At 31.4% G+C, this 18381-nt stretch overlaps 7 protein-coding genes across 7 annotated transcripts; all 7 read left to right on the forward strand.

The window, feature by feature from the left end:
• The first annotated feature begins 620 nt into the window (after positions 1-620).
• On the forward strand, positions 621-1430 carry LOC123678605 (RE1-silencing transcription factor-like). Its single transcript, XM_045615734.1, has one exon. The coding sequence runs from the start codon at positions 621-623 to the stop codon at positions 1428-1430; it is 810 nt and encodes a 269-aa protein (XP_045471690.1).
• Positions 1431-2962: 1532 nt separating this feature from the next.
• Positions 2963-3772, forward strand: LOC123678606 (RE1-silencing transcription factor-like). The gene has a single exon (XM_045615736.1). It carries the CDS (start codon positions 2963-2965, stop codon positions 3770-3772), a length of 810 nt encoding a protein of 269 aa, XP_045471692.1.
• A 4237-nt stretch (positions 3773-8009) lies between these two features.
• LOC123678607 (RE1-silencing transcription factor-like) lies at positions 8010-8924 on the forward strand. Its single transcript, XM_045615737.1, has one exon. The coding sequence runs from the start codon at positions 8115-8117 to the stop codon at positions 8922-8924; it is 810 nt and encodes a 269-aa protein (XP_045471693.1). The 5' UTR covers positions 8010-8114.
• A 1536-nt stretch (positions 8925-10460) lies between these two features.
• On the forward strand, positions 10461-11270 carry LOC123678608 (zinc finger protein 64-like). Its single transcript, XM_045615738.1, has one exon. The coding sequence runs from the start codon at positions 10461-10463 to the stop codon at positions 11268-11270; it is 810 nt and encodes a 269-aa protein (XP_045471694.1).
• A 1535-nt stretch (positions 11271-12805) lies between these two features.
• On the forward strand, positions 12806-13615 carry LOC123678609 (RE1-silencing transcription factor-like). The gene has a single exon (XM_045615739.1). It carries the CDS (start codon positions 12806-12808, stop codon positions 13613-13615), a length of 810 nt encoding a protein of 269 aa, XP_045471695.1.
• A 1531-nt stretch (positions 13616-15146) lies between these two features.
• On the forward strand, positions 15147-15956 carry LOC123678610 (RE1-silencing transcription factor-like). The gene has a single exon (XM_045615740.1). It carries the CDS (start codon positions 15147-15149, stop codon positions 15954-15956), a length of 810 nt encoding a protein of 269 aa, XP_045471696.1.
• Positions 15957-17487: 1531 nt separating this feature from the next.
• Positions 17488-18297, forward strand: LOC123678611 (RE1-silencing transcription factor-like). Its single transcript, XM_045615741.1, has one exon. The coding sequence runs from the start codon at positions 17488-17490 to the stop codon at positions 18295-18297; it is 810 nt and encodes a 269-aa protein (XP_045471697.1).
• Positions 18298-18381: the final 84 nt, after the last annotated feature.

Raw genomic sequence — 18381 nt, forward strand, 5'->3', positions numbered from 1 at the left:
TCTCAGAAATATACGGTAGGGTGTAAATGTATGAAATCAATTCATTTCTTCTCAATTCTTGGTATTCCTGCGAAAGAGATTACGTTATTGGTATATCGTGACACTTTCATTTGAAGGTCTTTCAAGTATATATTCAATGAAATAAATTATTGTAAGATCTAGGTAATTATACTGGGTGAATTGAAAGATTTTCATTCAATTCAGACTCATAGTTTTTCATTACGGTAATATTATTTTTCATTGTCATTGAAATTACAATAAATACCCAAACGTATTACCTTCAGCGAAAATATTATATTACATTGTTACCAGTTTGCGATTACGCAATTCCTTACCTACGTTCGATAGTTTGCCTTTATTAAAACTTCGCCTTGCTGGTTATGCGCAGTGAGTTCGACATGGCCAAGCTTAAGCCAGTCAATCAAGAAGAAGAATACACAAGCCAGGTTCTCTCTGGATCATAGACCAGAATTAACTAACTACCTACATTTTTGTACAAGAGACAACCAGTTCATTTTCTGACCAAAAACAACGACCTCTACTACCGAAAGTTTATACACTTTGCTATAATTTTGATTTCATAATTTTTTTTTACAGTATTGAATTTATATATTGGAATAATGGCTTACGAACACGTAAATCCAGAAGTAGAATTGAAGGTGAAGGAGGAAGATTTAGAAATTACTGAGGAGTTTATTGAACCAAACGGAAATATTATTGCAAGAGAAACTGGCAGAACATATTACGAGGCCAATAATATGAAACTGGAAAGTGATGTTGGAGAGAAAGATAGAAATGAAACTCAGGAAAAATTCGAGTGTTGTTTGTGTGAATTTTCGACAATCTGGATAGGCAATATCAGGAGACATGTGAACATTGTGCATTTTAACAAAAAAGATTTCAAATGCCGCCTTTGTGACTATATATCAAGTGATAGTAATACGGTTTTACAACATATGAGTGATGTACATTTCAAATTGAAAAAATTCCAATGCCATCTTTGTGAATATTCGACGAGTCGAAAAACTAATTTGAAACGTCACATAACAACTGTACATTTGAATTTGAAAAAATTTAAATGTGAAGAATGTGCTTATGCCACAAATTTGAGTAGTTCGTTGAAATATCACATACAGAAAGTACATTCAGATACGGAAACATATCCAAAACCTAGAAACTACAAATGTAATGTATGTGAATTGTCTACAACTTCAAAAAAAGATTTGAACAAACATATCAAAAGTGTTCATTTGAAGATTAAAGACTATCAATGTGATATATGTGAATATAAGGCGAGCAGAAAAACTCATTTAAAAAGTCATATGGAAAATATTCATTCGACTAAAAAGTGCAAATTATGCGATTTCAGTACAACTGAGCAATGGACTTTAAGAAGACATGTGAAAGACTTACATCCAGAAAAACTGTAGAAAAACATCTATTAAAATTGGAGAGAATTTGTGAAGCAATTTGTTCATATTCAACTAGAATAATAAATTTTTATATATGTCAATATTTTATGTTTTATTTTATTTTTTTAATATAAATGAGAATGAAATTAAATTTATATCTTTTTTCAAGCAATAGAAATTTGGAGTTAGGTAAATGTCCCAATTATCGACACAATAGCGTGAGTAAGAATGACAAAGAGTCTTCAATTACGAAAACAATTTTTATGTAGTTGCAATATAGAATTTCCCATTCTTTGAACCTTCATTTTCAATATACAGGAAAAAAAATCGTAAAATAGTAGAAATAATTTGAATAAAATGAATAAAATTCAGATGCCCCAATGGTCGACACCATTTAATTTTCCTGTGAAGAAATAAAAAAACAAACGAAGTAATACTTCTTCAACAAAAAGTATTCGTGAAGGTGCAAAAATCCTCGTCTTTGAATCGGATTTTTGTTGCCCCAGCACTAATTCTTCATGTTGAAATATTATTTAGCAACGTGTTTTTTCGAAGAATTCAAATGCCCTTATATTACTTACGAAAAATATTAAAAAAGTGAAAAATATGAAGGGGTGGTTCTGTATTTTTTACTTGTACATTTACCCAATTCTTAACTAAAATACAGAAAACAAGTACCTGCATAGATTTTTGCCTCTAGTGTCATCAAAGTCAAAACCATTCACACCAATTATCTGCAATCTTTAAAGAGATAAGGGAGAAACTTTCTTATAATTGAAAACCTTATTTTGTTATACAGTAATTGCAATGTAATAGCTTTTAATTATATGCACATTTCCAATGGTTTTTATTTATTCTGAGGGGTCAAAGAAAACTCTTATGATATAAAAAATTATCTTATCTCGCTTGAGGCAGTTAGAATTTTACCAATACTTCTCAGAAATATACGGTAGGGTGTAAATGTATGAAATCAATTCATTTCTTCTCAATTCTTGGTATTCCTGCGAAAGAGATTACGTTATTGGTATATCGTGACACTTTCATTCGAACGTCTTTCAAGTATATATTCAATGAAATAAATTATTGTAAGATCTAATTATACTGGGTGAATTGAAAGATTTTCATTCAATTCAGACTCATAGTTTTTCATTACGGTAATATTATTTTTCATTGTCATTGAAATTACAATAAATACCCAAACGTATTACCTTCAGCGAAAATATTATATTACATTGTTACCAGTTTGCGATTACGCAATTCCTTACCTACGTTCGATAGTTTGCCTTTATTAAAACTTCGCCTTGCTGGTTATGCGCAGTGAGTTCGACATGGCCAAGCTTAAGCCAGTCAATCAAGAAGAAGAATACACAAGCCAGGTTCTCTCTGGATCATAGACCAGAATTAACTAACTACCTACATTTTTGTACAAGAGACAACCAGTTCATTTTCTGACCAAAAACAACGACCTCTACTACCGAAAGTTTATACACTTTGCTATAATTTTGATTTCATAATTTTTTTTTACAGTATTGAATTTATATATTGGAATAATGGCTTACGAACACGTAAATCCAGAAGTAGAATTGAAGGTGAAGGAGGAAGATTTAGAAATTACTGAGGAGTTTATTGAACCAAACAGAAATATTATTGCAAGAGAAACTGGCAGAACATATTACGAGGCCAATAATATGAAACTGGAAAGTGATGTTGGAGAGAAAGATAGAAATGAAACTCAGGAAAAATTCGAGTGTTGTTTGTGTGAATTTTCGACAATCTGGATAGGCAATATCAGGAGACATGTGAACATTGTGCATTTTAACAAAAAAGATTTCAAATGCCGCCTTTGTGACTATATATCAAGTGATAGTAATACGGTTTTACAACATATGAGTGATGTACATTTCAAATTGAAAAACTTCCAATGCCATCTTTGTGAATATTCGACGAGTCGAAAAACTAATTTGAAACGTCACATAACAACTGTACATTTGAATTTGAAAAAATTTAAATGTGAAGAATGTGCTTATGCCACAAATTTGAGTAGTTCGTTGAAATATCACATACAGAAAGTACATTCAGATACGGAAACATATCCAAAACCTAGAAACTACAAATGTAATGTATGTGAATTGTCTACAACTTCGAAAAAAGATTTGAACAAACATATCAAAAGTGTTCATTTGAAGATTAAAGACTATCAATGTGATATATGTGAATATAAGGCGAGCAGAAAAACTCATTTAAAAAGTCATATGGAAAATATTCATTCGACTAAAAAGTGCAAATTATGCGATTTCAGTACAACTGAGCAATGGACTTTAAGAAGACATGTGAAAGACTTACATCCAGAAAAACTGTAGAAAAACATCTATTAAAATTGGAGAGAATTTGTGAAGCAATTTGTTCATATTCAACTAGAATAATAAATTTGTATATATGTAAATATTTTATGTTTTATTTTATTTTTTTAATATAAATGAGAATGAAAATAAATTTATATCTTTTTTCAAGCAATAGAAATTTGGAGTAAGGTAAATGTCCCAATTATCGACACAATAGCGTGAGTAAGAATGACAAAGAGTCTTCAATTACGAAAACAATTTTTATGTAGTTGCAATATAGAATTTCCCATTCTTTGAACCTTCATTTTCAATATACAGAAAAAAAAATCGTAAAATAGTAGAAATAATTTGAATAAAATGAATAAAATTCAGATGCCCCAATAGTCGACACCATTTAATTTTCCTGTGAAGAAATAAAAAAACAAACGAAGTAATACTTCTTCAACAAAAAGTATTCGTGAAGGTGCAAAAATCCTCGTCTTTGAATCGGATTTTTGTTGCCCCAGCACTAATTTTTCATGTTAAAATATTATTTAGCAACGTGTTTTTTCGAAGAATTCAAATGCCCTTATATTACTTACGAAAAATATTAAAAAAGTGAAAAATATGAAGGGGTGGTTCTGTATTTTTTACTTGTACATTTACCCAATTCTTAACTTAAATACAGAAAACAAGTACCTGCATAGATTTTTGCCTCTAGTGTCATCAAAGTCAAAACCATTCACACCAATTATCTGCAATCTTTAAAGAGATAAGGGAGAAACTTTCTTATAATTGAAAACCTTATTTTGTTATACAGTAATTGCAATGTAATAGCTTTTAATTATATGCACATTTCCAATGGTTTTTATTTATTCTGAGGGGTCAAAGAAAACTCTTATGATATAAAAAATTATCTTATCTCGCTTGAGGCAGTTAGAATTTTACCAATACTTCTCAGAAATATACGGTAGGGTGTAAATGTATGAAATCAATTCATTTCTTCTCAATTCTTGGTATTCCTGCGAAAGAGATTACGTTATTGGTACCGTAAAACCGGGTGTCTTGAGACAATTTTCAACTTTGAAAGCGCGTCAATCAAAAACTGTTAAGGTTATATTATTGAATCTGGCGTCAAATTTTGAGTCTTGGTTTATACAATAAGTAGCACCAACTTTCAATTCTCTCAGTGGCTCCAAAAAAATTTTTTTTTTGTTTAAGTGGGTGTCTCAAGTCACCAGCGGGGGTCGGGTGGCTTGAGACTTGCAAATTATCACATTTTAAAAGCATTTCACCCGTCTCAAAACGCCGATTTGAGACGTCTGAAATTGGGAGAGGCTGTTGTCATGTTTTTGGGAACATTTTTCGGAATAAATACAGCTTAGTTTATCAAAAATAGCATTTATTCAAGAAAATTGAGATCTATATGTTTGAGATCATTAAGAAAACATAATAAATTATTTAAAATAAAATAACAATTTCTAAACACTCAAATAAAATGAAAAATTTCAATGTAAAACTACAAAAAAAATGAATACAAATAGAATATTACTGGGAATACCATTCTAAGTTTCCACAGAAAAGGTGTACCTTCCCCTGCGGCTACTAATGGGAAAAAGTTTAGAAATAATCTGCTCCGCAGTAATTTCAGAGATATCTTCTACGTTAGGAAAAACGTAAACGTTTTTTCCCGTCGTTGCTTTCCTTAAAAAGGTACATTGGAAAGTTCTAAAATTGTTATCAATTTCTTTGATTTTCCCAATGAATCTCTTTGACTTGGATTTTTGATGAGGTGCGTTGTAATCAAATTCGGCTAGAACAAAGTCATCTACTAGAATATTGGATGGATTGACGAAGTCTACATCTTCGTCAAAATTTTCTGGAGTGTCTGAAGAGTCTTGACAGGAAAAGGATCCCTCAGAATCACTTGAGGCCTTCTCTGCTGGAACGATCTTATTTTTTTTCAGAATGGCGGATAAATTGGGGAGTTCTTCATCTTCAGATTGAAGTAAGCTGGAGTCATTTACAGGTTCTCCATCTGGCTGTGTGGTGGTGGAAGGTATTTCCGCTTGTTCTATGCTTCTACCAGGTTCCACTTGAAGTCTTTTCCGCCTATTTGAAGTCGTTGTGCTCTCTTTGGTATGAAGATTTCTCAAGAAAATTTCAAAGGCGTTGTCGATAATAACAAAATTATTGTCTTGAGGCTCCTCAGGTTCGTTTGGGAACTTGTTCAGTATTTTGGTCCGGTCGATGGGATATATACCTGTTGCAGAAAAACCAGCTATCAAATTCTTCGACGTTCTGTCATTTACGTTCATTCCATCCAAACACTTCTTTAAAAGTCTAGGAAAAATGTCTTTAGGAACTACACCTCGATTTTTCAATTTCCATTCGAGGAGAACCTCTCTCCATGCGCGCTTTAGAGGGCGAAAATATGCCACATCTAATGGTTGACACAAATGAGTGCTATTGGGTGGTAACAGAATGAACCTTATGTTATTATCCTTGCACAACTCTATCACTGTTTGGGAGACATGACTAGCCAGATTGTCACCAATCAATGCTTTTGGCTCATTCTTATCGAATTTCGCAAAATATCGCAGCACAACAGTATTAAACCAGTCCTCGAAAATGGCTTCATTAAACCAAGAAGTCTTTGACCTGTTGTATCTAGCACCTGCAGGTCCATTTTCAGTCCATGTCGTGTATAAATGTTCGGCTTTATATACTATATACGGGGGCAACAACAATCCAGAAGCAGTACCGGCAAACATAAGTGACTGGCTGGTCTTAGAGCTATCCAGAACTCGATGAGCGTGCTTGCATCCTCTTCTAACAATTACTTTCTGTTTGCCTGGATCGTCTGTCATATTTGTTTCGTCGTAATTGATTATTGCATCAGGCTGAATTCCTTCCAAACTCTTCTCTAATTCGTCGAAATACTTATTGATTGTTGAGCGATTTACGCCAGCTCTCACCCTTTTAATATTCTCACACCAGCGCTGGGTGAGAATTTGGCGATGTCTTTGTAGGAAATTCCTCATGAACTCCCTTCCTGGCAAATTGTTCTTGAATTTTTGAATAACCCGTCCACTGCTGTCCAGGTAGGCCTTAATAATATATCGCACATCAAGTGATGTGAAAGGAAATCCCCATTGCGATGCCAGGTGGAGATTATTGACGATTCTCTGCTCCTCATTAGAGGTGAGTATAGTTTGTCCACCCGGTTTTAATGTATGGAGATTTTTAACTCTTCTGTCAATCGTATCCTTTGGGATTCCATATTTTTTCGCCACTGCTCGTAGTGACATGCCTGCCTTTCTATCTCGCACGGCGCTTTGAAGGCTCTCCTCTGAATAGCGCCTGTAATTTGAAGCGACAAGGCGCTGATATTTTCCCATCTGCAAAAAAAAAGTGGAACGTAAAACTGAGGTCGACTTGCGACATTGTCTCAATTCACCGACAAAATTGGATTGTTTGCAAAAATAGTCAAAAAGACATAAATAAAAAAATATTTAGGGATCACCATGTACGGATTGAGAATCACTACGAATGTAGAAACACACTACTAACATCGAATAATAAAAATATATTACCTTAATGGAGATCCACTTGAAGTTTTCCAGCGATATCGTAAAAGCGCGAACAGGTGGTATCACGTTCACAGCCACTAACCGTAACCTTCCTCTTTTAAACCGCCAAATCGCTCTGTATCGTAAAGCCCTGACCACGTGCTTACCAACGCACCAATAACACTCATCAAACAATCGCGTTCAACAATGTTGCCACGTCTTTTAGGAAATCGAGAAGTTTTGTCTCAAGCCACCATACAGTCTCAAGTCACCCGGTTTTACGGTATATCGTGACACTTTCATTTGAAGGTCTTTCAAGTATATATTCAATGAAATAAATTATTGTAAGATCTAATTATACTGGGTGAATTGAAAGATTTTCATTCAATTCAGACTCATAGTTTTTCATAACAGTAATATTATTTTTCATTGTCATTAAAATTACAATAAATACCCAAACGTATTACCTTCAGCGAAAATATTATATTACATTATTATCAGTTTGCGATTACGCAATTCCTTACCTACGTTCGATAGTTTGCCTTTATTGAAACTTCATCTTGCTGGTTATGCGCAGTGAGTTCGACATGGCCAAGCTTAAGCCAGACAATCAAGAAGAAGAAAACACAAGCCAGGTTCTCTCTGGATCATAGACCAGAATTAACTAACTACCTACATTTTTGTACAAGAGATAACCAGTTCATTTTCTGACCAAAAACAACGACCTCTACTACCGAAAGTTTATACACTTTGCTATAATTTTGATTTCATAATTTTTTTTTACAGTATTGAATTTATATATTGGAATAATGGCTTACGAACACGTAAATCCAGAAGTAGAATTGAAGGTGAAGGAGGAAGATTTAGAAATTACTGAGGAGTTTATTGAACCAAACGGAAATATTATTGCAAGAGAAACTGGCAGAACATATTACGAGGCCAATAATATGAAACTGGAAAGTGATGTTGGAGAGAAAGATAGAAATGAAACTCAGGAAAAATTCGAGTGTTGTTTGTGTGAATTTTCGACAATCTGGATAGGCAATATCAGGAGACATGTGAACATTGTGCATTTTAACAAAAAAGATTTCAAATGCCGCCTTTGTGACTATATATCAAGTGATAGTAATACGGTTTTACAACATATGAGTGATGTACATTTCAAATTGAAAAAATTCCAATGCCATCTTTGTGAATATTCGACGAGTCGAAAAACTAATTTGAAACGTCACATAACAACTGTACATTTGAATTTGAAAAAATTTAAATGTGAAGAATGTGCTTATGCCACAAATTTGAGTAGTTCGTTGAAATATCACATACAGAAAGTACATTCAGATACGGAAACATATCCAAAACCTAGAAACTACAAATGTAATGTATGTGAATTGTCTACAACTTCAAAAAAAGATTTGAACAAACATATCAAAAGTGTTCATTTGAAGATTAAAGACTATCAATGTGATATATGTGAATATAAGGCGAGCAGAAAAACTCATTTAAAAAGTCATATGGAAAATATTCATTCGACTAAAAAGTGCAAACTATGCGATTTCAGTACAACTGAGCAATGGACTTTAAGAAGACATGTGAAAGACTTACATCCAGAAAAACTGTAGAAAAACATCTATTAAAATTGGAGAGAATTTGTGAAGCAATTTGTTCATATTCAACTAGAATAATAAATTTGTATATATGTAAATATTTTATGTTTTATTTTATTTTTTTAATATAAATGAGAATGAAATTAAATTTATATCTTTTTTCAAGCAATAGAAATTTGGAGTAAGGTAAATGTCCCAATTATCGACACAATAGCGTGAGTAAGAATGACAAAGAGTCTTCAATTACGAAAACAATTTTTATGTAGTTGCAATATAGAATTTCCCATTCTTTGAACCTTCATTTTCAATATACAGGAAAAAAAATCGTAAAATAGTAGAAATAATTTGAATAAAATGAATAAAATTCAGATGCCCCAATGGTCGACACCATTTAATTTTCCTGTGAAGAAATAAAAAAACAAACGAAGTAATACTTCTTCAACAAAAAGTATTCGTGAAGGTGCAAAAATCCTCGTCTTTGAATCGGATTTTTATTGCCCCAGCACTAATTCTTCATGTTGAAATATTATTTAGCAACGTGTTTTTTCGAAGAATTCAAATGCCCTTATATTACTTACGAAAAATATTAAAAAAGTGAAAAATATGAAGGGGTGGTTCTGTATTTTTTACTTGTACATTTACCCAATTCTTAACTAAAATACAGAAAACAAGTACCTGCATAGATTTTTGCCTCTAGTGTCATCAAAGTCAAAACCATTCACACCAATTATCTGCAATCTTTAAAGAGATAAGGGAGAAACTTTCTTATAATTGAAAACCTTATTTTGTTATACAGTAATTGCAATGTAATAGCTTTTAATTATATGCACATTTCCAATGATTTTTATTTATTCTGAGGGGTCAAAGAAAACTCTTATGATATAAAAAATTATCTTATCTCGCTTGAGGCAGTTAGAATTTTACCAATACTTCTCAGAAATATACGGTAGGGTGTAAATGTATGAAATCAATTCATTTCTTCTCAATTCTTGGTATTCCTGCGAAAGAGATTACGTTATTGGTATATCGTGACACTTTCATTTGAAGGTCTTTCAAGTATATATTCAATGAAATAAATTATTGTAAGATCTAGGTAATTATACTGGGTGAATTGAAAGATTTTCATTCAATTCAGACTCATAGTTTTTCATTACGGTAATATTATTTTTCATTGTCATTGAAATTACAATAAATACCCAAACGTATTACCTTCAGCGAAAATATTATATTACATTGTTACCAGTTTGCGATTACGCAATTCCTTACCTACGTTCGATAGTTTGCCTTTATTAAAACTTCGCCTTGCTGGTTATGCGCAGTGAGTTCGACATGGCCAAGCTTAAGCCAGTCAATCAAGAAGAAGAATACACAAGCCAGGTTCTCTCTGGATCATAGACCAGAATTAACTAACTACCTACATTTTTGTACAAGAGACAACCAGTTCATTTTCTGACCAAAAACAACGACCTCTACTACCGAAAGTTTATACACTTTGCTATAATTTTGATTTCATAATTTTTTTTTACAGTATTGAATTTATATATTGGAATAATGGCTTACGAACACGTAAATCCAGAAGTAGAATTGAAGGTGAAGGAGGAAGATTTAGAAATTACTGAGGAGTTTATTGAACCAAACGGAAATATTATTGCAAGAGAAACTGGCAGAACATATTACGAGGCCAATAATATGAAACTGGAAAGTGATGTTGGAGAGAAAGATAGAAATGAAACTCAGGAAAAATTCGAGTGTTGTTTGTGTGAATTTTCGACAATTTGGATAGGCAATATCAGGAGACATGTGAACATTGTGCATTTTAACAAAAAAGATTTCAAATGCCGCCTTTGTGACTATATATCAAGTGATAGTGATACGGTTTTACAACATATGAGTGATGTACATTTCAAATTGAAAAAATTCCAATGCCATCTTTGTGAATATTCGACGAGTCGAAAAACTAATTTGAAACGTCACATAACAACTGTACATTTGAATTTGAAAAAATTTAAATGTGAAGAATGTGCTTATGCCACAAATTTGAGTAGTTCGTTGAAATATCACATACAGAAAGTACATTCAGATACGGAAACATATCCAAAACCTAGAAACTACAAATGTAATGTATGTGAATTGTCTACAACTTCAGAAAAAGATTTGAACATACATATCAAAAGTGTTCATTTGAAGATTAAAGACTATCAATGTGATATATGTGAATATAAGGCGAGCAGAAAAACTCATTTAAAAAGTCATATGGAAAATATTCATTCGACTAAAAAGTGCAAATTATGCGATTTCAGTACAACTGAGCAATGGACTTTAAGAAGACATGTGAAAGACTTACATCCAGAAAAACTGTAGATAAACATCTATTAAAATTGCAGAGAATTTGTGAAGCAATTTGTTCATATTCAACTAGAATAATAAATTTGTATATATGTAAATATTTTATGTTTTATTTTATTTTTTTAATATAAATGAGAATGAAATTAAATTTATATCTTTTTTCAAGCAATAGAAATTTGGAGTAAGGTAAATGTCCCAATTATCGACACAATAGCGTGAGTAAGAATGACAAAGAGTCTTCAATTACGAAAACAATTTTTATGTAGTTGCAATATAGAATTTCCCATTCTTTGAACCTTCATTTTCAATATACAGGAAAAAAAATCGTAAAATAGTAGAAATAATTTGAATAAAATGAATAAAATTCAGATGCCCCAATGGTCGACACCATTTAATTTTCCTGTGAAGAAATAAAAAAACAAACGAAGTAATACTTCTTCAACAAAAAGTATTCGTGAAGGTGCAAAAATCCTCGTCTTTGAATCGGATTTTTGTTGCCCCAGCACTAATTCTTCATGTTAAAATATTATTTAGCAACGTGTTTTTTCGAAGAATTCAAATGCCCTTATATTACTTACGAAAAATATTAAAAAAGTGAAAAATATGAAGGGGTGGTTCTGTATTTTTTACTTGTACATTTACCCAATTCTTAACTAAAATACAGAAAACAAGTACCTGCATAGATTTTTGCCTCTAGTGTCATCAAAGTCAAAACCATTCACACCAATTATCTGCAATCTTTAAAGAGATAAGGGAGAAACTTTCTTATAATTGAAAACCTTATTTTGTTATACAGTAATTGCAATGTAATAGCTTTTAATTATATGCACATTTCCAATGGTTTTTATTTATTCTGAGGGGCCAAAGAAAACTCTTATGATATAAAAAATTATCTTATCTCGCTTGAGGCAGTTAGAATTTTACCAATACTTCTCAGAAATATACAGTAGGGTGTAAATGTATGAAATCAATTCATTTCTTCTCAATTCTTGGTATTCCTGCGAAAGAGATTACGTTATTGGTATATCGTGACACTTTCATTTGAAGGTCTTTCAAGTATATATTCAATGAAATAAATAATTGTAAGATCTAGGTAATTATACTGGGTGAATTGAAAGATTTTCATTCAATTCAGACTCATAGTTTTTATTACGGTAATATTATTTTTCATTGTCATTGAAATTACAATAAATACCCAAACGTATTACCTTCAGCGAAAATATTATACTACATTGTTACCAGTTTGCGATTACGCAATTCCTTACCTACGTTCGATAGTTTGCCTTTATTAAAACTTCGCCTTGCTGGTTATGCGCAGTGAGTTCGACATGGCCAAGCTTAAGCCAGTCAATCAAGAAGAAGAATACACAAGCCAGGTTCTCTCTGGATCATAGACCAGAATTAACTAACTACCTACATTTTTGTACAAGAGACAACCAGTTCATTTTCTGACCAAAAACAACGACCTCTACTACCGAAAGTTTATACACTTTGCTATAATTTTGATTTCATAATTTTTTTTTACAGTATTGAATTTATATATTGGAATAATGGCTTACGAACACGTAAATCCAGAAGTAGAATTGAAGGTGAAGGAGGAAGATTTAGAAATTACTGAGGAGTTTATTGAACCAAACGGAAATATTATTGCAAGAGAAACTGGCAGAACATATTACGAGGCCAATAATATGAAACTGGAAAGTGATGTTGGAGAGAAAGATAGAAATGAAACTCAGGAAAAATTCGAGTGTTGTTTGTGTGAATTTTCGACAATCTGGATAGGCAATATCAGGAGACATGTGAACATTGTGCATTTTAACAAAAAAGATTTCAAATGCCGCCTTTGTGACTATATATCAAGTGATAGTAATACGGTTTTACAACATATGAGTGATGTACATTTCAAATTGAAAAAATTCCAATGCCATCTTTGTGAATATTCGACGAGTCGAAAAACTAATTTGAAACGTCACATAACAACTGTACATTTGAATTTGAAAAAATTTAAATGTGAAGAATGTGCTTATGCCACAAATTTGAGTAGTTCGTTGAAATATCACATACAGAAAGTACATTCAGATACGGAAACATATCCAAAACCTAGAAACTACAAATGTAATGTATGTGAATTGTCTAAAACTTCGAAAAAAGATTTGAACAAACATATCAAAAGTGTTCATTTGAAGATTAAAGACTATCAATGTGATATATGTGAATATGAGGCGAGCAGAAAAACTCATTTAAAAAGTCATATGGAAAATATTCATTCGACTAAAAAGTGCAAATTATGCGATTTCAGTACAACTGAGCAATGGACTTTAAGAAGACATGTGAAAGACTTACATCCAGAAAAACTGTAGAAAAACATCTATTAAATTTGGAGAGAATTTGTGAAGCAATTTGTTCATATTCAATTAGAATAATAAATTTGTATATATGTAAATATTTTATGTTTTATTTTATTTTTTTAATATAAATGAGAATGAAATTAAATTTATATCTTTTTTCAAGCAATACAAATTTGGAGTAAGGTAAATGTCCCAATTATCGACACAATAGCGTGAGTAAGAATGACAAAGAGTCTTCAATTACGAAAACAATTTTTATGTAGTTGCAATATAGAATTTCCCATTCTTTGAACCTTCATTTTCAATATACAGAAAAAAAATCGTAAAATAGTAGAAATAATTTGAATAAAATGAATAAAATTCAGATGCCCCAATGGTCGACACCATTTAATTTTCCTGTGAAGAAATAAAAAAACAAACGAAGTAATACTTCTTCAACAAAAAGTATTCGTGAAGGTGCAAAAATCCTCGTCTTTGAATCGGATTTTTGTTGCCCCAGCACTAATTCTTCATGTTAAAATATTATTTAGCAACGTGTTTTTGCGAAGAATTCAAATGCCCTTATATTACTTACGAAAAATATTAAAAAAGTGAAAAATATGAAGGGGTGGTTCTGTATTTTTTACTTGTACATTTACCCAATTCTTAACTAAAATACAGAAAACAAGTACCTGCATAGATTTTTGCCTCTAGTGTCATCAAAGTCAAAACCATTCACACCAATTATCTGCAATCTTTAAAGAGATAAGGGAGAAACTTTCTTATAATTGAAAACCTTATTTTGTTATACAGTAATTGCAATGTAATAGCTTTTAATTATATGCACATTTCCAATGGTTTTTATTTATTCTGAGGGGTCAAAGAAAACTCTTATGATATAAAAAATTATCTTATCTCGCTTGAGGCAGTTAGAATTTTACCAATACTTCTCAGAAATATACGGTAGGGTGTAAATGTATGAAATCAATTCATTTCTTCTCAATTCTTGGTATTCCTGCGAAAGAGATTACGTTATTGGTATATCGTGACACTTTCATTTGAAGGTCTTTCAAGTATATATTCAATGAACTAAATTATTGTAAGATCTAATTATACTGGGTGAATTGAAAGATTTTCATTCAATTCAGACTCATAGTTTTTCATAACAGTAATATTATTTTTCATTGTCATTAAAATTACAATAAATACCCAAACGTATTACCTTCAGCGAAAATATTATATTACATTATTACCAGTTTGCTATTACGCAATTCCTTACCTACGTTCGATAGTTTGCCTTTATTGAAACTTCATCTTGCTGGTTATGCGCAGTGAGTTCGACATGGCCGAGCTTAAGCCAGACAATCAAGAAGAAGAAAACACAAGCCAGGTTCTCTCTGGATCATAGACCAGAATTAACTAACTACCTACATTTTTGTACAAGAGATAACCAGTTCATTTTCTGACCAAAAACAACGACCTCTACTACCGAAAGTTTATACACTTTGCTATAATTTTGATTTCATAATTTTTTTTTACAGTATTGAATTTATATATTGGAATAATGGCTTACGAACACGTAAATCCAGAAGTAGAATTGAAGGTGAAGGAGGAAGATTTAGAAATTACTGAGGAGTTTATTGAACCAAACGGAAATATTATTGCAAGAGAAACTGGCAGAACATATTACGAGGCCAATAATATGAAACTGGAAAGTGATGTTGGAGAGAAAGATAGAAATGAAACTCAGGAAAAATTCGAGTGTTGTTTGTGTGAATTTTCGACAATCTGGATAGGCAATTTCAGGAGACATGTGAACATTGTGCATTTTAACAAAAAAGATTTCAAATGCCGCCTTTGTGACTATATATCAAGTGATAGTAATACTGTTTTACAACATATGAGTGATGTACATTTCAAATTGAAAAAATTCCAATGCCATCTTTGTGAATATTCGACGAGTCGAAAAACTAATTTGAAACGTCACATAACAACTGTACATTTGAATTTGAAGAAATTTAAATGTGAAGAATGTGCTCATGCCACAAATTTGAGTAGTTCGTTGAAATATCACATACAGAAAGTACATTCAGATAGGGAAACATATCCAAGACCTAGAAACTACAAATGTAATGTATGTGAATTGTCTACAACTTCAAAAAAAGATTTGAACAAACATATCAAAAGTGTTCATTTGAAGATTAAAGACTATCAATGTGATATATGTGAATATAAGGCGAGCAGAAAAACTCATTTAAAAAGTCATATGGAAAATATTCATTCGACTAAAAAGTGCAAATTATGCGATTTCAGTACAACTGAGCAATGGACTTTAAGAAGACATGTGAAAGACTTACATCCAGAAAAACTGTAGAAAAACATCTATTAAAATTGGAGAGAATTTGTGAAGCAATTTGTTCATATTCAACTAGAATAATAAATTTGTATATATGTAAATATTTTATGTTTTATTTTATTTTTTTAATATAAATGAGAATGAAATTAAATTTATATCTTTTTTCAAGCAATACAAATTTGGAGTAAGGTAAATGTCCCAATTATCGACACAATAGCGTGAGTAAGAATGACAAAGAGTCTTCAATTACGAAAACAATTTTTATGTAGTTGCAATATAGAATTTCCCATTCTTTGAACCTTCATTTTCAATATACAGAAAAAAAATCGTAAAATAGTAGAAATAATTTGAATAAAATGAATAAAATTCAGATGCCCCAATGGTCGACACCATTTAATTTTCCTGTGAAGAAATAAAAAAACAAACGAAGTAATACTTCTTCAACAAAAAGTATTCGTGAAGATGCAAAAATCCTCGTCTTTGAATCGGATTTTTGTTGCCCCAGCACTAATTCTTCATGTTAAAATATTATTTAGCAACGTGTTTTTGCGAAGAATTCAAATGCCCTTATATTACTTACGAAAAATATTAAAAAAGTGAAAAATATGAAGGGGTGGTTCTGTATTTTTTACTTGTACATTTACCCAATTCTTAACTAAAATACAGAAAACAAGTACCTGCATAGATTTTTGCCTCTAGTGTCATCAAAGTCAAAACCATTCACACCAATTATCTGCAATCTTTAAAGAGATAAGGGAGAAACTTTCTTATAATTGAAAACCTTATTTTGTTATACAGTAATTGCAATGTAATAGCTTTTAATTATATGCACATTTCCAATGGTTTTTATTTATTCTGAGGGGTCAAAGAAAACTCTTATGATATAAAAAATTATCTTATCTCGCTTGAGGCAGTTAGAATTTTACCAATACTTCTCAGAAATATACGGTAGGGTGTAAATGTATGAAATCAATTCATTTCTTCTCAATTCTTGGTATTCCTGCGAAAGAGATTACGTTATTGGTATATCGTGACACTTTCATTTGAAGGTCTTTCAAGTATATATTCAATGAAATAAATTATTGTAAGATCTAATTATACTGGGTGAATTGAAAGATTTTCATTCAATTCAGACTCATAGTTTTTCATAACAGTAATATTATTTTTCATTGTCATTAAAATTACAATAAATACCCAAACGTATTACCTTCAGCGAAAATATTATATTACATTATTACCAGTTTGCTATTACGCAATTCCTTACCTACGTTCGATAGTTCGCCTTTATTGAAACTTCATCTTGCTGGTTATGCGCAGTGAGTTCGACATGGCCAAGCTTAAGCCAGACAATCAAGAAGAAGAAAACACAAGCCAGGTTCTCTCTGGATCATAGACCAGAATTAACTAACTACCTACATTTTTGTACAAGAGATAACCAGTTCATTTTCTGACCAAAAACAACGACCTCTACTACCGAAAGTTTATACACTTTGCTATAATTTTGATTTCATAATTTTTTTTTACAGTATTGAATTTATATATTGGAATAATGGCTTACGAACACGTAAATCCAGAAGTAGAATTGAAGGTGAAGGAGGAAGATTTAGAAATTACTAAGGAGTTTATTGAACCAAACGGAAATATTATTGCAAGAGAAACTGGCAGAACATATTACGAGGCCAATAATATGAAACTGGAAAGTGATGTTGGAGAGAAAGATAGAAATGAAACTCAGGAAAAATTCGAGTGTTGTTTGTGTGAATTTTCGACAATCTGGATAGGCAATTTCAGGAGACATGTGAACATTGTGCATTTTAACAAAAAAGATTTCAAATGCCGCCTTTGTGACTATATATCAAGTGATAGTAATACTGTTTTACAACATATGAGTGATGTACATTTCAAATTGAAAAAATTCCAATGCCATCTTTGTGAATATTCGACGAGTCGAAAAACTAATTTGAAACGTCACATAACAACTGTACATTTGAATTTGAAGAAATTTAAATGTGAAGAATGTGCTCATGCCACAAATTTGAGTAGTTCGTTGAAATATCACATACAGAAAGTACATTCAGATAGGGAAACATATCCAAAACCTAGAAACTACAAATGTAATGTATGTGAATTGTCTACAACTTCAAAAAAAGATTTGAACAAACATATCAAAAGTGTTCATTTGAAGATTAAAGACTATCAATGTGATATATGTGAATATAAGGCGAGCAGAAAAACTCATTTAAAAAGTCATATGGAAAATATTCATTCGACTAAAAAGTGCAAATTATGCGATTTCAGTACAACTGAGCAATGGACTTTAAGAAGACATGTGAAAGACTTACATCCAGAAAAACTGTAGAAAAACATCTATTAAAATTGGAGAGAATTTGTGAAGCAATTTGTTCATATTCAACTAGAATAATAAATTTGTATATATGTAAAT

This window comes from Harmonia axyridis, chromosome 4 (assembly GCF_914767665.1).
Source record: "Harmonia axyridis chromosome 4, icHarAxyr1.1, whole genome shotgun sequence".
In the NCBI taxonomy this organism is placed as follows: Eukaryota; Metazoa; Arthropoda; class Insecta; order Coleoptera; family Coccinellidae; genus Harmonia; species Harmonia axyridis.